The following is a 17,478-nucleotide window of genomic DNA, read 5'->3' as shown; positions in this document are numbered from 1 at the left end:
TCATAATAAGGAGAAGCTCTAGAGAAGCCATCTGATTGGAAATCGCAGTGGCTCAATTAGCTCCATTAGCTTATAAAACTGTCACGGCATCACAGCGACGCTCATTAGCACAATAGTTTCCAAAACTGCGTGATACATTTTTGCTTTTGCCAGGTGATTTTTCTGATTATCATCGATAATTGTCATTTTGAGGCGCAGCTAGCTAGCTAGGCTAACCCAGGAAGCACAGCAGCACACAACTGATCTTACTTGACGTGAGGTTTAACATTTTTAATCACCAAAATTAATCTGACCAACGTTTTTCTCCATATTCTTTTAGCATCCGGACACAAATGCGGGACGTGCACCAGAACCTGGGGTACTGCCCCCAGTTTGATGCCATCGATGAGCTGCTAACCGGACAAGAACATCTGGAATTTTACGCCCGCTTGCGGGGGGTTCCGGAGAACGAGGTCACCATGGTAACGCTATTTTATTCGCACCTGTGTTTTAGGTTATCTCGGCTAGCTAGCGTGAAGTTTGCACGCTCTGACTTCTACCTATTGTGTCAGTAGTTCCGTGACGGCTACCCTGACAGAATGCTAACACTTCGAGGCAGGTTCCTGTCCGCGTTGTTTGGTTATTTATTTTTCATCAAACTAGGTTGCAGCCGGAGTGCACGTGGGGCGAGCTGCGGCGTGCGTGGAGGTGATAGATAACCTCCGCGGCAGGAGGCATACATAATGAAAAATGACTGGTGCTAGCGGCGCAGCAGCTGTGGGTTATGGCTGTACATTATTCAGCGTGGGTCCGGCCCCTCGCGGCCTCGCCGTGCGCGCCTCACCGTGCACGCGTCCACGGCAGAGAGATGAAAAGAGGAAGAAGTTGGCGGCCGAAGGCCTCAGAAACCTCTGACGGCGCTTTGATGTCTTAGCTGCTGTGTAAAACGATGTGCTAGCACGGCTCTTAATTTCACTGTGGTCGTTTTAGTCCAAATTTCGCCCCGGCGGAGTCGTATTTGCATGATGGTGCCAGAAATACCCATATTTACGTCCAAGAAATCTCCTGGAAGTGGAACCTGGGTCCTGCATTTCATTGGTGCCTCTCAAATCGCCCTTCGAGAGGTGGCGAGCAGGCTGGCGTTTGATAAGATAGCGTAGAAACAGAGCGGCTCCGGGAGAGCCTCTGATTAAGGTCTTAGCGAGATGCCAGCTGTCAAGCGTTGTCCTTGAAGACCGCCGAGCACAAATACATCAGAGCTCCGGGCCGGAATATCATCCATCACGTGGAGACCGATGATGTAGAAACACCTCGTTTTTTTTCACGGGTTCCTGCTTCCTGTCGTTTAAAGGTGGCCGAGTGGGGCATCCAGAAGCTGGGGCTGGTCAAATACGCCAACAAGTCGGCCGGGACCTACAGCGGCGGGAACAAACGCAAACTGTCCACGGCGATGGCCTTGATCGGATCGCCTCCGGTGATTTTCCTGGTAAGTCAGCGGGAGGGTCCTGCTCCAGGGTTTCTCCCTGTTACTCAGGGCGACGTTCAGGAGGAGAAGCCGCTGTGAGATTCTGATAACGTTCGGATCCAACGCCCGCGCTCACCAGATGGTTCCCGTCCGATGCTCCGCGTCGTCTAGAAATGTCGTAGACTTCTCTCGCTCGCTGGATCGTCGCCGTCGTTCGCAGAGCAAAGTTCGCAGTTGGAATCGTGAATAACGAAGACGCCTTTCAGCGGCAGTTTTCGCCCGTGCCGACGCGAACGGACCCGGAGCGCGTTTGGTTCTCGTCCCGAACCAGCTGAGTGGTCGTTGGCGTCCAGGAGTGTTTGTTTCTTCGCTCGTCCACTTCAGTTACGTTCTTTTTTGGTTCAGTCAGTGGAGCCGCTGCTGGTGTTGTTCTTCCCCGCCGACCCCCCACAGAGCGCTCCAGACTCAGGCCCGCGGGGGGGCTCCTAGAGAAAGAGCCCCCTCGCTGCGCCGTGGGTGTTTGGCTCTCTCGCCCAAACCGACGGGGCCTCTGGCGGCTGTCGTCCTCCACCGCGCTGCCTCGGGGGATTCTGGAGGCGGAACGTCCCGCGGGAACGCCGCCTTCAGCGGGCGCCCGCGACGACGCCCCTCACCTCGCCCCGCCCACCCAGGCTGATGTTGCGTCGCATCTTATAAATGTTGCAGCGTTAAAAGGAGGTCATGATAATCAGGCGTAGCCGCAAAAAGCTGAATTTCCGAGCCGCACTTGAACGCATCAGACGCGCCCGATCCGCTTGTTCTTAGTGAGTAAAACTCAACATTAAATTCTTGTCAGCAGCTTCCTACTAACTCTATAATTCCAAAAACAATAGCGTTCATCACTTTTTAACGTGTTGGGCTGAAAATTAGTGCCTAGCTTAAAAAGGATTTACACCTCATTTCATTTTCAAGTCGTTCAAGCAAAACATCCCAACTTATTAGCAGACGGGACTGAAATTGTGGATGAAAAGGAATTCTGGACCCGTCTAATTTTCTTTTCCCCTCTGACCAATTCTCTTCCGAAGATGGACAGAGTGGTGTTTGCACATTATAAAATCCCTGAGAGCTTAGTGCGAGGGGATTTTTTTGATGGCAGATTAATAAAAGCAGGACTCACCGGATCACGTGATTTCCCTTTTAAGCAGCTTTTTTGTGCATTAGGAAGTCCGACAAACTCGAATAACGATCTTACATCGGGCTGTGGTCGTCTGGGTCAGTAAGCTTTCACTTTTGTTTTACACGTTAGCTAATCTCCATCTACCAAAAGCAGGAATGCTAACTGTTAGCTACCAGAGAACAACACTGGCTGTGTGTTTATTCCGAGTATTACTATAAATCAATTTTTCCTGGCTCTGTTCTTTGCAGCAGCACAATTCCAGACCCTTATTTACTAAGCTAAGTCCTGGCTAGCTTTCGCTTTGAGGCAGCGGGATAATGCGACGTCAGTATCTGTGACAGCCTCGGCATTGTGCGCTAGCCCAGGGAGAGCTCAGGCAGGCCTTGAGGCGCTGCCACGCAGGGCCTGCAGAGGGACGCGCTGGGCTCAGTGATGAAAACAACCCCTGGGAGTGCTGAGGGAGGGGGGGGAGGCCTGGACCCACACCAGCCGGTGGACCGAGTACTGTCACTCTCTAATCATGTGCGGACAGACTAGCCCGGAGGAGAAGGAGGTGGCCGAGTCGCCGAGTCTGCGCGGGTGCTGCATTGTGCTGCAGAGATGTGCAGAACAACCCCGACTCCCCTCGCGTGTGGCTCTGAATTTCTGCCGCCAGTTTCTTCTTCTGTGCCCGCGTATCGGCCAAAATAAAGTCGCCGCGCGGAGCTAGCCTCTGGACAAACCGCAGATATCCGAACTCTGCTGCCCCCTGCAGGTAGTGTGGGCATTCTGCGGGATATTTAGCTGATTAAGGCTCAGTCGCCAACCGTTTTTTAAGACAAGTGATGCTAGTTTAGGTTAGCTCCGGGTTAGCTGTTCGGGACTGAGGTAAAATATACCCAAACATCCTTTCATCAGTTTATAAGAACCTTTTTAAAATACAAAGGATTAGCGAGGAGTACAGGTGGAAGGGGAGGGGTTTATTGACAGGTGAGATGTGGCGTCCTGTGCTTGCTCCACTAGGGGGTTCCAGATCCCACATACTGTTATAATGACATCACAGGGTTTCAAAGAGGTTCTGTTTGTTGCAGGATGAGCCGACCACGGGGATGGACCCCAAAGCCCGTCGTTTCCTGTGGGACTGCATCCTGAGCATCATCAAAGAGGGGCGCTCGGTAGTTCTGACGTCTCACAGGTGAGAAAACATCAAGCCGGGGCGGAATCAAGCGTGCGAGGAAGACAAACGTTTCCCTCTTCATCTTTCGGCAGCATGGAGGAGTGCGAGGCCTTGTGTACCCGCATGGCCATCATGGTCAACGGGCGCTTCAAGTGCCTCGGGAGCATCCAGCATCTGAAGAGCAGGTAAGAGACGTCCTCACGAAGCAAAAGACTGGGAATAAGCCCCTCCCACCGCAGCGCCGCTCGGCTTAAATGTGCTCCGAGGTATCGGCGCCGTTTCCTCGGTATTAAATTATGCTAATTGTATAGAAGTTTTAATGGCTTTATTGTAAAATATGCTCATCATTAATTTCATATGAAAAGATTAATATGAGGGAAATCTTTGGGTGTCTCTTAGCATCTGGAACGTAGCTGTTATCTCAGCTTACAGACCCCTTAAATCAGCACAATTAGCGGGGCTCTTAGCATCTTTTGTGTGCCTTTTGTCCATCTGGATCACAGATTTGAATCCTTTACAACCGGGTGTCCGATATTCTGACATTTTCCGAGGCTAGCTCTCAAGCTAGGGGGTCAGCGGAGTCAAGGGGATTCCACATCCGTCATATCGGCTGAAGCTGGACGGCCGTGCACCCACGGGGCCGGGCCAGATGTTGGAATGATTGACAGACCCTCTGTGACAAATAAAGGAAGAGCTGTGAATAATTTATGCACCACTCGGGAGGTACAGGATGGGTAACACTCCTGGGGGGCCGGGGGTTAACACGTGTCCGGCTACACCCGACAGGTAAAAAGGAACCTCGCTCCAGGACAGATAAGGGCGGCGTCTCCAAAGCTTGTTTTAGATCTCGCGCAGACCATTTCCACGGCGCTGAAATGCTATCGCCCACTTCTCGCCACGCGCCGAATCATTTCTAATTAACCGTCCCTATCTCGCCCGCGCTCGCTGTAATTAATGTTTCATGAGGTGTGGGACCCTGTTAATGACTGAAAAGGCAATTAAGGGCTGTCTTCTCTGTTTTCCTTTCTCCTTGTCCCTGTCCTACATGTTTGTGCTGCCGTGTTGCCCCCCCCCCCCCCCCAGCCGAAACATACCCGCTAAATGCCCCGCCCCTCGGTTACTCTCTCGGTCCACCAATATTCCAGTCGCAGCCAGCGATATCAATCCCGGCTGGACGGGTCCAGATAGGAGTGCTGTTTGGTTCTGGCCTTTGGGGAGGGGTGTTGCGTCCGGGCTGGTGCCAATACTGGACTTTGTTGGAACGATTACCGAAGAAAAACCAGCAGTAGCTACAAAAACAACCCTGGAATCTTAAGTGTAACCAATTGTCAGTGACCCCCAACCGTGGAATCGGGCCTCTTTGGGGTGAGATCCACCAGAACCGCCTCATAATCGAATATCTGCACCCCCAAAGGCATCGAGATTCCCTCAAAGGATCAAATGTATGCAGACAAATGTCCTGGATCCCAAATTTGTGGCTTTTTCTAAACGTTGCTCGAGTCAGGAACGGGTCCCGTCAGAGTGGCGGTTAGCTCGGAGGGTGGGGGGGGGGCCACGAGGCAGCAGAAGCAGATGGTGGGTACGATTGTCACGCTGTGTAAGTGGCTGACCTGTAGCGTGGGGGGCCGTAGCCTCTGCCCACCCCCAGCCGACAGCTTCATCTCTTTCTCATCACAAACCCTGAAAGCAGAGTGGAATCAGGCTGGCCGGGGCAGCTCTTACTTTCTGACCCCCTGTCGCTCCTGCCCCCCTCCGTCAGAAGCCCCGCACCCCGTCGCCCTTATTTATTCCCCCCTCTGCTGCTCTCCCGTGACAGCGCCTCCAGACGCGGCCGTCCGAGCGCTTGTTAGCGCTGCCCCCTCTTTGCTCGGCGGTGACCCCCGTCTTTATCACCCGGACGCCCTTCCGCCTCTTTAACAACCCGCCTCCTTCTATCAATCAAGCCTCAAATGAGGCAAAATGGCCCATTCGGACGGTCGGCGTGCGACAGTTTTATCTGGACGGCGGCTTCTGAAGAGCGGGGCAGCCGTTTTAAACACCCTCCTCATCATGAACCTCCCCGGCCGTTAATAACGTCCTCCTCACCTGTCCGGACATCCAGACCCCCCCATCAATCAAACTATCGGCATCTACGGAGCGCCGGTATGCAGGACGAGGCTGTAAATAGTTCCTCAGCAGAGCTCCCAGGTGTTAAGTCAACTTAAATGAAGTGAAGGCGCCAATAAAAGCGGCCTGGAGCTCCACTATAATCTTGTCAGTTAGGGAGGACCCCCACCAGCCACCACCGGAATTCTGGCTGATTGATATCGTTCATATCCTCCTCGTGGAGCACCTGCGGTAAGTACCCATCACCGGGAGTCTTATTTTCCTGATATAAAAGCGGCGGCGGGGGGGTAAAGTGCCTTTAGTGCATTAGGATAATGCCGTTGGGCCACTTGAGACTTTTTACAAGAGCAGCGTTTAAAAGTTTGGACCGGCGGCCCTCAAGTTGGCGTGAAGAAGTCCAATAAAGTCTTTCCCCCGTCAGCTCTGCAGGTGGTCCATTAAGCCAATGCTTTACGGCGCTTAAGTGCACGTCGGCGGCGGAGATGGATGACAAAATAATTCTGGGTAAAAGTGCAGGAGGAAGGGAATCGGGAGTGCAGGGGGACGGACGGACACGGATGGCGGAGCCGTAAAGGTTCCGCTTGCTTCCGGACGGGATTGTGAGATACTGACGATCCTGATCGGATAAGCCGACGCGTTTGGGAAGAAGTTACCCAGGCAAACACGGAGATACAGTCGGGCTTTGAGTCAGTCGCCCGCTGAGGCTGAACCCAGCTGAACCCATTCAGATTTACCACAGGTCAGATTTTGGGAATGTTTCAGGGTCTTTTTCATAAATTCCCTATTTCTGCTCCTGTTTATTACGTCCTTGGTGAAAGTTCTGAACGTCCGCAGCAATAACGTTTACAGGCCAGATGACGGCCTCCATGTCAGATTAGTTTCGGAGGGTCGTAAATGCCTCCGGGGCAAGAAGACGCCGTCCAAGAGGAGTCGCTGGAGATGATCTGGAAGGACGGAGCTCTTGTGGTGGCTCCGTCACGGATGTACCGGAGACCAAGGCCTCGCTCCCCCTCTGGGAGGGTTTCTTTTTAGGCGCCGTCTTACCTGATCAAACCACACGGCGACCTCTGGCCCACCCCCCCCCCCCCCCCCCCCCCCCCGCCCCCCCCAAACAAGGCTTGGCAGAAGCATCGGCGACCTTTCTGGACTCCCTCTGATGAGGGAAGGCAGCCGAATTATTTTCCGTGCCCTTATCTGCGTCTGGCTCCTGTTTGTTTTAAATTTCACGGAAGAGCGGCTTTAGCGGGGAGGAGAGGATCGAGGCAGAATAATGAACACGAAGGCGTGGAGCGGCCACGGCCGCCGCGGCGTCTCTGCCGGGCGGCGTCGAGCTGCCGTATCATAACTCCTGTAATATGAAAGGATGTCGCACACCTAATCCATCCGTGTCTTCCCCCATCAAATTACAACTAGTTCATCTTTTTAAATATCATGCTAATGAAATGTTTTAGCATCACGCAATTTATCACAGGTGCCCTTTTATGCTAACCTTTCCGAACACATCAAGGGGTTCTTTGAGGACAGCCCAAACCACCCCAGATCAAAGGAGCTGTTTTATGCGGAGGCGAAGTTGAGACGTTTTTCCTGATGTTTCTGCAAAAGAAAGATTTGAACAAATAAGGTAGGCATGGCGAGGGAACGTAGCGGAGCTAATTGATAAGGCCCCACACCGGCGCTGACAGGCTGCCTTCGCCACCCCCACGCTTTCACCAAACCCTCACTGGCAACAATGCTCGCTCGGCCTTATTGGATTTTTGATTAAAAACAAAAATGTTTGCACGTCTCAGCCAAGTTTGTGCGTTTACGAAGCAAATTTCCTGAGCCTGCCAAATGTAATAAGGAGATTATGGTCATAGTCTTGATTGGATGATGGATTCAGCTTTGGTGGCTTCGTTGTTGTGTTGGCGGAGGCTGATTACCGACTGCGGCGGCGGCGGCGGCGGCTCATTGTGTTGAAAAGATCAGCAAAAAATTATGCCGAATTTTGTGGCCGGAGCCGTTTCCCGGCTGCACGAATAATGAAGCTTGTTGAGACGCTAATGCGCCGGACAAATATAGCGTAGCATTCAGGCACCAAAATCGGCCAGCCCCGATCCTGACTGGACAGCTCGCCCTTCTAGCGCCTCCAACTTTTAAGCGGAACTCTTATTTAAAGTCCCTTTGATGATCAAAGGAGATGTGGCAACACCAGGATGTCATCGGGACACGACCAGAGCTTCCGATGTTCTGAGAAAATGACACCTGGAAGCCAAATAATTGGAGCGTTATGGAGGAAGAGGAGGCAGCGCCACTGCGGCGTGATTTGTTTGGCGCCGTAACGGCGCAGTCGTTGCCGAGCCCCCTGCCTCCCTGATGACTGTTGTGCTTTGACTTAATGAAGCCGTGCGTTCTAAATGGATGCCCGGAAAAATGGGGAAAAGCACTCGATGGCTGTTTGTTGAGCCGCGTTAGGGTCAGAGTCATATCAGCGTAATTTGGTAGCGCCGAGGGGCCGTCTAAAGGCCGGCGGCTTAATTAGGCGCTAACATGCTGTTACTTGCAGGGCACCCATAGCTGCAGCCATGTGGCGTGTAAAACATAATATGTCTCGGAGTTTTGTGGGAACGCTTTGATCGCCCGCTGCGTGGAGCCCCCCTCAGGAGATCACAGCAGAGGGCTGATCTCAGATCTGTACAGGGGCTCCGTGGATACGGACGCCTCTGTTGCATCATGGGAGTCCAAGCACGTGATAAACGTGATATCGAAGTCACGTACCCACTGGAAGGCTAACCCTAGCTATAGCGACCAGGAAGTGGCGTAACGAGCACGGCAACGTGAAATGGGACGAAAGTCTTATTGTCTTACTGTACCCGGGCACTAGGGGGCAGTTGAGATGGTTTGCTACCCCCGCTGGAGCTTCACCTAGCCTAGCATGCTAGTTTCACTTAAACCACAGGTCAAGAGTCCAACTGAATCGCACCTGAAGATCCACTCTCCCGTTGAGCCATCGGCATCTGAGGACGCTCGTGCATTCATGATGAAAATCCAGTTTGAAATAATCGTGCACTGGTGGGATTCATGCACGCTGACGCTGGCTCTTCAAGCGGTCGTCATTGAACTACCGCTCCATCGGGGCTTCACTTCCTGTCTCGCTCCATTTGGGGATTGCGCGGGTCCACGGTTTGCTCGCCATATCTCTAATTGCCACTGAGGGAGTCTCGTGGTCGCGTCGCACGCCGCGTGCGCGGCGCTCCCACAATGGGCATTTCCACAAGTAAACCCAACATTAGGGAATTAATTAGGCTGAAAACAATGGGTCATAAGAGTGCTAACGACGGAATAACAAGATGCACAAGGAGCCGTTGGTGCTTGCCAGGCGCGGCACACAACCAGAAATATTCAGAAAGCTAATTAGCTTCAGGGGCTTAGCTTTGTAGTTTATTATTTGGCTATTGTTTCACGTGTTGGGGTAAAAGAAACGCCCTTTTGTGTGGCGTAACTGGAACAAACCCGCTCAGAGGTTAATCTGAGCTACGCTTTGGTCCGTAGGTTTGGCGACGGCTACACCGTCATCGTGCGGGTCGGCGGCGCTCCGGCGTTGCTGAAGCCGGTGGAAGACTTCGTCCAGGAGGAGTTCCCTGGAAGCGTCCTGAAGGAGAAGCATCACAACACGCTGCAGTACCAGCTCCCGTACACACGGGGAGCTCTGGCACACATCTTCAGCCAGTTCCAGAAGAACCAGCACCGGCTGGCCATCGAGGACTACTCGGTGTCCGAGACCACCCTGGACCAGGTGAGACAGGACGCAGACGTACGGCAAATTCCTGCTTCCGTGCCGACCCAATGCTATACGTTCCACGTAGCTAGGTGGGCGGGGCCTCCATGCTTTTCAGTGATGTCAGGACCACACACTGATGGAGCCAAGATGCTACGGGCTAAAATGCTATTGTGCGACCTTGGCAATTCTTCCACGTTCCACCTGAAGCTGCGCCTCCAGATTGGCGAGATCAAGCGCGTTCCGGAGTGTTTTCACCTCGTGTTTTCGATGCAGTCGCACACTGAGGCGAGCGTGGCCGCTCTCGCCAAACCGCCATTAGCGCAGCGACTGACCAGCTGAGCCGGACCGCGGCCGGGCTCACGCGGGTCAGCGGTCCGTGTTAGCTGTTAGCCGTGAGCCAAGTGAGCACTGTCGGGATTAAAAAGCCAAAATCCAGGAAGGGCTTTAGCCGAGGGACGTACGGCTGCGTTCAGGCGCGCCGCACAGCTGGTCCGCCCCCCCGTGGGCGGTGCTTAATTTACGATATTATCGTGCGCTGCGTTATTTAAGGTAAACATGTTCAGGGGTGATTAATTTGACCGCCGGGAAAGAGAAAGAATGCAATTATCACAGCGTGTCGCTAGTTTTGGATGCGATTCCTTCGTTTTTACGAGGTCCTTCTGTCAGTGCTGCAGGTTCTCTGCTGGTCAGTCGGCGCCGAGCGGCGAGTTAATCGCACTTGAACACAGAGGTCACAGCATTAAAGGGGGGCGGGGGGGGGGGGGGGGGGGGGGGGGGGGTTTGGGGCTGGAGGACCTGGGACACCTGGACCGTCACCTCTCTGCTGGTGATTTATAGAGATGAGCTCTGACCTATAGCGCCGCAGCCCGGCAGGCATTACAATTTATATCGATCCCCGGAGCGCGGCGCCGGCACCAGAGGCCGCAGTGCCGCTCAGCAGCAGAGTTCTGGGGGGGGGGGGGGCGCTGTGCGCTAAGAATGCAGAACGCTTTATCAATCGCCCCCCCTCTCATCGCAAAAACAGGCGGTCGTCGCTTTGTCACTTCTCTCCACGAAGCCATTTGTCAACCTTTTGAAGCAGCGCTGATGTACGTAAACTAGCATTAGCTCCAGTTTTTGGTGGATTAAATGTCACATTGTAATGAAGGTTGATCGTAGCGACAACACCGATAAAAACGAACTTGTTTTTCCTTCTATTTACACCTCCTAAACTGAATTTTGAGTGGCTGCGCTAGCGGCAGACGTTGGCTACACTTTTAAATGATTAAATATGGTAACTGCTACGATTCACCCGGCAGCTGTAAACGCACATCTACGACTTTCGGTTCATGACATTTGGGTCGTGAAGGGATGGTGTGAAGTTCACGTTGTCTTCACGTTGAAGAGCTAGCCGCTCCGAGTTGTCCTGCGAGTCTCGCAGAACTGCAAACCGTGCTCATAAATGTAGAAGTAGCTTCGCTGCGCACGTCCCAGAACGTCCTGCTAGCATCTTCCCGGGGCAGGGTCATGAAACAGGCAGCCGCCGTCACGCAGGAGACGCCTTGACGAGCGTGACCCCGACACACGCCGCTGACGGCCTGACATCACAGGACACGTCAGGCTCCTGTCGTCCCGTAGCCTCCGGCTGCCTCCAGCCGCTTTGCTTTTCCAGCACGTAACAGGCTAACAACACGTCAAACTGTAGCCAAGAAAAACCATCATCCTGTTGTTATGGTTAACCTCAACCAGGCAACCTTCTCCTTGTGAATGCGGAATCTTTTTTCTTCGTCCAATTCAACTTTCCGCAATTTGTGGTGCACCGTACTGCTAGCCTCGGCTAGCTAATTTAGCGCGTATGAGATGCGGTGTTACCATCTGTGAGGACTAAGGCTCTGAAATCGTGGCTGCAGCAGATCTGGCGGGGTGTCCGGGTGTCGTCCTCGTGTCGACTTTCACGTATAAGCGAAACTGTGAGGGACGCGCACGTGCTGCTAGCTGTTAGCTCTATTACGACAGTCTCGCTGTGGCATCCAAGCTTCACACTAATGCACAGACATGAAAGCCGCGTTGCTCATTTCACCTGATGCTCAGCGGGAAAAATGCGTGAGAATGTGCGACGGGCGCTAATGCTAATGACGGGGGCTAATGGTGGATTCGTGGGGATTGTTTTGGGCATCATAGAGAGAAGAATGATGTTTTCTTGTCTCTGTCAGCTGGGGACTCCACGTGCACACCTGACGCGTTATGCCCTCATCACCCGGGGCCTTTTTACCGCTGTTTATTCTAATTTTCTCGTATTTTCCTGTAAGTATCGTCTCTCGTTTGTCGGTATTTCAGGTCTTTGTGAATTTTGCGAGGGAGCAGCAGGCGGAGGACGACTCTGGAGCCTACGACAACCCCGTGGACACCACAGACGAGCTGCCCCTGCGGCCCCTGCAGGGGAAAGAGGTGTAATTCAGTGGGAGTTACATTTATAGGTGGGCGACCTAGCTTAAACCGGCAGGGAAGGAGTCCACAACCGGATCAGCTCCAAACACCAATTAGTCGCCCGGTTCCAAAGGCTCAGTGGGTCAAATGTGTCGTCAGGAGGAGAAAATAGCGGCATCTACAACAAACTCCGGTCCAGAGTTTTTACTTTTCTTTTGTCATTGTTATTATGTTCAAAGATCTGGACTGGTCTGGTCTGGTCTGGACTGGACTGGACTGGACTGGACACTCCTCCTCACAACACTGAACCTTAAACCTTTAAGGGTCAACATTAATCAACAAATGTTAATTTTTAATTGGTGCCAATGTCAAATCATATTTATGCTTAATGAGGGACTCTGATCGAGAGCTAATCAGCTTTGATGTTGCTACATTGATGAGGTGACTTCAAACAGAATCAACAACGTTAAATGTGTTTGCTGGTAGAAATGAGGAAATTTGGACACCACGTAACGTAACCAAATGGTTGTATCTACGGAGATCAAAGATCAAAAGGGGCAGATCAAAGGCAACATCGCTGTCAGCTGACGACCGATGCGCCGCTGTTTATGTGGAAATGGCGTCCAGCCGTCGGACGAAGGTTCTGCGAAGGACGCCGTCGTACGTGCAGCAACTGCAACCATCAGGCAACGGCAGGGGACCTGGAACGACGCTAATTCACTGAGACAAGCGATTGTTTGGAGAAATCAAGTTTATGTTTTATTTTTAAAAAGAAAATGTTTTCAAAGTTTACAGAAAAATCTGTCAGGGATTTTTTAAGTGCAGTTTTGAGAGAAATGTCGATCTTATTTAATTTAATTTCACTCTCTTTGCTAACGTGGGTCCAGAGTCCTTCACTTGACATGTCCAACGTAGCATCATTGGTATGCTATGCTAACCGCTGCCATGCATAGACGAATGTTTGTACTCCATATTGCTTCACGCCACGCGAGCGATTAAATATTTGCACAACGGTCGTGCGTCTGGGAGTCGTGTGCACGGATTTGTCTCCACGTGCTGTTTTCTTTCTCCTCTTGGCCTTGTTGTGCCTCAACACTTTGAGGTTTGTGCAGTTTTCCGCTTGCTAGCACGCCAATTCTTTGAGTTAGCGGCTGGGTGTCGGAACGCCGACCGCGGCGGCGTGTGCGAGGCATTTGATTTCACATTTAGAGGAGCCGCTGCTGCACGAGGGGGGCCCGGTCTGTCCGTCAGGCCCCTTAAATTGCTTCTGTTTTCAGGCTAACAAACACTTGCTTTTACATTGTTTTTGCCCGCGGGAGCTAAATTCTAAAGCAGTTCTCTCTTCGGGTTAAGATGATTGCTTTGTCAGTTTAATTCCGGCACCGTTTCGACACACTTCACCCGAGCAAAGACGGAACAATTTCCAGCGCTAATTTCCCATTTTTTGCCAGATTAGCTTGACAACACCCCCCCATGTTGCCACTCTGCATTCATGACTAAATCAGAGCCATGAATGAACATGATCACTTGTTACCGCGAGCAACAACCAGATGATGAAGGGAAAATGTGCAGGTGTGATTTAATGTCGCAGGATTCAGGCATTTATCAAGTGTGGGCTTAAATTTCCCGTTAGCTTTGAGGTTCAGACTTCCAGATTCTGGTCTGTCCCCCTCAGCTACCGGATATTAAGGATCAGATGTGAGGAGTCATTAAAAAGAGGTCATCTGCAGTAGTGGCGGCTAAAGCAACCGTGGAGTCGCAGCTAGCTTAATAGCTACGGCCATGCAACACGGCACCTAGCCCATGCTAAACTAGCTTCCTCGCGTTTCACACCTCTTATCAGCGGTGCAGCCGAAGGCGTCCAGCCAGGCCGGAACTCTAGAGGTGATAAAAGCTCAGACTTACGGTAAGATTACTCACAGCATTCCATATCATCCCGTCCCACATTTCATCCCCGGTCCACGTTGGAAGTTTATGAGCTGAGGGTCCATTACGGACCCGGCGTGTTGGCAGTGCGGGACTGAGCAAACGGGCTGTTAAATCAACCTGTCGCGCCTTCCTAAATCTGCGGGTAACTTTCCGAAATACTTCCTCGGAGTCCGTCGGCTCTCCGCTACATATAATGTGTGTTTTGCTGCCAGGATTCAGAGCTTAAAACGTTTCATTTTCTCAATCGCTCAGTTTTAGCTAATATCAATGTTGGTACTTTAATTACATCAGATCTGATTCCTGGTTTCATCTTCGGGATAATTATCTTCCCTTTTCAACGCAGAATGATGGAACTCGTGTGTTCGCACGTGTTCGTCTTGCTAATAAACGTCGGCGGCTTCCTTTTGTTAGTTTAAGAGTTATTTTCAACACCAACGGTTGTGTTTAAGAGGCGTTTGCGACCCCCTGAGAACGCTATTTTCTTCTTCTGCCTTTTGGAGGCACCTTTCCCGTCTCACTGCTGCTCTTAATTACAGTTGACATTTTTAAAAATACTCCGCATCGGCGTGCTAGCTTGAATAAATCTCTCCTTTACGATAGCACCACCCTGCTTCCCCTTGTAGAGGCTTTTTCGGCTTTTCCGGCTCTTTCTGTCCACAGCAGGTGGTCACATGACCTGTCTGGGGCGGCTGGGATTGATCTTCTGTGTTTAGCAGATGGAAAATGAAGGGGTTATCCAGCCTCTTCCTGCCTCTGCTCCAGGGATTATCTTTTCTCACCTCAGTGGAGCGCCGCTCCGATGGATGGCAACGGCTCCGGAATTGTCGTTTGAGCTTCGATTCCCTCGTTTGATTGGTGTCCGTTTGGGGCCGCCCGCAGCGCCGTGCCGCGGGGGGTCGGAGGCGTTTCTCAGATTTTTTTCTTGTCCGGCCGCTGTCACCAAAGAGCCATTTATCATTTGTGGAAAACACAGGCGGTGGGCGTGGCCACCACGGCGGCCTCGGGCATTGAGCAATTGCCGCCATCTTATTCATTTATCCTTCCTTACGTCATCGTTGCTGAACTCGTTAAATCCCTCAGCGTGCTGTTAGGCGGCGAAACAAACGATCTTTGAGGGGAAATTGATTCCACTTCCTCCATCAGTCGTTGGCAGCATCAGGCCACGCCCCCAATTAAACCAGGCCGAGAAAATAACTCCGTGCCGTCTGACAAATGTGTATATTTCCGACTTTTCTCTGCGGTTTGTAGCGATAGCAACGCGACGTAGCTCTGGATCGTTAGCGAGGGTCTGAAGAAAAGAATTGATTGCGTTTCCTCTTCGGGCAACACTTTGATTTCCTTCAAGGACGGCAGATCAGCACGTTCCTCCATTACAAACGCTCGCGCTCGTAGTCGAGATAAACACTTTTCTGACTTCTCATCGCTCCGTATCAGCTGTTCAGCTCCTCGAACGGCGACCTTGACCTTCGACGCATCAGCCGGTTGAAACCGCGCTAATGAAGCGGAGGACGACACGCAACACGTAGCATCATTGCTACGTCGTTTATTAGCCTGAACCACCCAGAGGCGGCGTCTTGGCCTGGGCGAGTCTGAAGTGTCTGTTACTTTGTGCGGAATCTCGCCAGAAAGCGATGCGCTGACCTCATCGACAAATAAGACCACTTCAAACGCTCGCCGTCTGAGGGGTCGTGGACGGGCTCGGCTATTCTGGCGACGTTCCTGGCGGGAAGAAAGAGAGCGAGAGATCTGAGGAAGGTTCATGGTCCACGTGCTCTGTTCACCGCCCGTTCATCTTCCCATCACCTCCCGAACCTTTTCCTCGGGACACGAGAGCCAGAAACAGAGGATGACACACGGCTCCCGAGGCTGTGGGCAGACCCACGCGGCTCCCAGCATGCTTTGCCCTTAGCAAGTCACCTACCCACTCTGGCGCTGTCTCAGCCTCCGTGAACGCCTCATTATTCACTCTGACAGGGTGGAGTGACCCAGCAGCAGAGCCCAGACGTGTTCAGGCACCGCTATCAGAACCTCCTGCAGTAAATAAATCAAAAGGGAAGAAGGAGGAAAAAGCCCGACGTGATGTTTAGCTCGCCGTTTCCTGATAACTCGGAGGAGGAGCGGGAGCTGAAAATAATCTACCCAGACCTCTTTAAGAGGCCGGCAGGGTCGGATTGACGGGATCCCGACACGGTCGCCGGATATTACAGGATATTCCTCGGGATGTGGCACAAAAACTGGTTTGAGTTTCAGGGTTAGAGAGTAAAAACGAGGCGGCAATGAAGCAATTAATGCGCAGCACAGCGCCGGCGGGCGAATACCGATGAGCCGGAGCGACCGCGAGCGCCGGATCATTGGCCGAGGCCCATATCACGATTGAGCAACCGCCAGTTGATGAGGACGGGGAGTCTGACTACCCTGGCGTCCTGAAACCCCCAAAACAAACCTTTAAAAGGGATCAAACCTACGGTGCTGTGATCTGGGGGGGGTCAGGGTTCCCTACCCCGCTACTGCGACCACAGGCTTGGTTCTCCCACCGGATCTCTGCCTTCCGCCCAAATGGGTAAATTATGGCTGCTTTTTTCTGTTGCTGGTGGCCCAGAAGCAGCTAATCAAGCGCGTGGGCACATTCGGCACTCAGGAAAATTCCTCTACGAGTTTCGCTGCCTCCCGATGAGAAACAAGAGCTGAATAAAAAGCCGACTTACATAAAACCATTATAGGGTTGTTCCGTCGCTCCTGGACGTCTCTTTGTGTGAATGAAGCGAAGGCGCGATTGACCTGCAGTAGATGTGGAGGCGACGGTGACGTGGCAGCATGTGTCACGAGAGTGGGGGGAGGGGGAGGAGCCTGTGACGGGTCACATGATGCGTGTGGCTCCTGGCGTCGTGTCTGCTCAGGCGTGCTACGTCCACCAGGAACAGAGTCCTCCCCTGTGCAGCTACAGCACCTCTGAAAGGCCAGACCGATCGATCAGCGGGGGCTCTACAGCTTCATTCAAAGAGCACCTTCCTGCCCCCCAACACACACACACACACACACACACACACACACACACACACACACACACACACACACCAAACAGCACCAGGCTTCCAGGATGTGCACGCCGAGCGCTGACTAACAGGGACGTAGCCAGAAGACAGATGTTTGTTTGTCGTTCATGCTCCACAACGAGGACCAAGGCCGGCCCTGGATCTGAGCCATTAGCTTCCAAGACCAGGAATTTCGCCCCCCCCCCCCCCCCGCTACCTGACGTCTTCTATCATCCCATCAGCCGGGCAGCAAAGCGGGAGAACTTCTGTTTCAATCTGCGCGGAGACCTCACCGAAATATCCGCATGACAGCTCTCGCAGACCAGATGAGTTCTGGCAAACGCCTGCTCTAACCCCACCGCAACGGCCCCGAGTCAGCAAGTCCGGCCGAGCGTGGACTCTGGGACCAAGCGGGGAAGGGGGGGGGTCCTTCCTCTGCTCCCCGGAGTCTGACCGACTCCGAGGGCTGCGGGAAACGGGAGCGTTTTGCAC

At 52.6% G+C, this 17,478-nt stretch overlaps 1 protein-coding gene across 5 annotated transcripts in view; it reads left to right on the top strand.

Moving 5' to 3' along the window:
• The window catches only part of LOC130522705 (phospholipid-transporting ATPase ABCA1-like), a 64,794-nt gene extending 51,756 nt beyond the window's left edge, over positions 1–13,038 (top strand). For 4 of the 5 annotated variants that reach the window (XM_057027349.1, XM_057027348.1, XM_057027350.1 and 1 more), the window contains 6 exons: positions 320–461; positions 1,331–1,465; positions 3,671–3,774; positions 3,849–3,941; positions 9,391–9,634; positions 11,936–13,038. In XM_057027349.1, the coding sequence (XP_056883329.1) occupies positions 320–461; positions 1,331–1,465; positions 3,671–3,774; positions 3,849–3,941; positions 9,391–9,634; positions 11,936–12,052 (835 nt within the window). In that variant the 3' untranslated portion in view covers positions 12,053–13,038. Of the gene's footprint in view, positions 1–319; positions 462–1,330; positions 1,466–3,670; positions 3,775–3,848; positions 3,942–4,839; positions 6,094–9,390; positions 9,635–11,935 lie in introns of those variants that run through there. The other variant, XR_008949686.1, reaches the window with a different exon arrangement.
• The last annotated feature ends 4,440 nt before the right edge of the window (positions 13,039–17,478 follow it).

Source organism: Takifugu flavidus, chromosome 3 (assembly GCF_003711565.1).
Source record: "Takifugu flavidus isolate HTHZ2018 chromosome 3, ASM371156v2, whole genome shotgun sequence".
Lineage (NCBI taxonomy): Eukaryota > Metazoa > Chordata > Actinopteri > Tetraodontiformes > Tetraodontidae > Takifugu > Takifugu flavidus.
The sequence above is the reverse complement of the archived record's forward strand: the minus strand, read 5'-3'. Positions and strand labels throughout refer to the sequence as shown.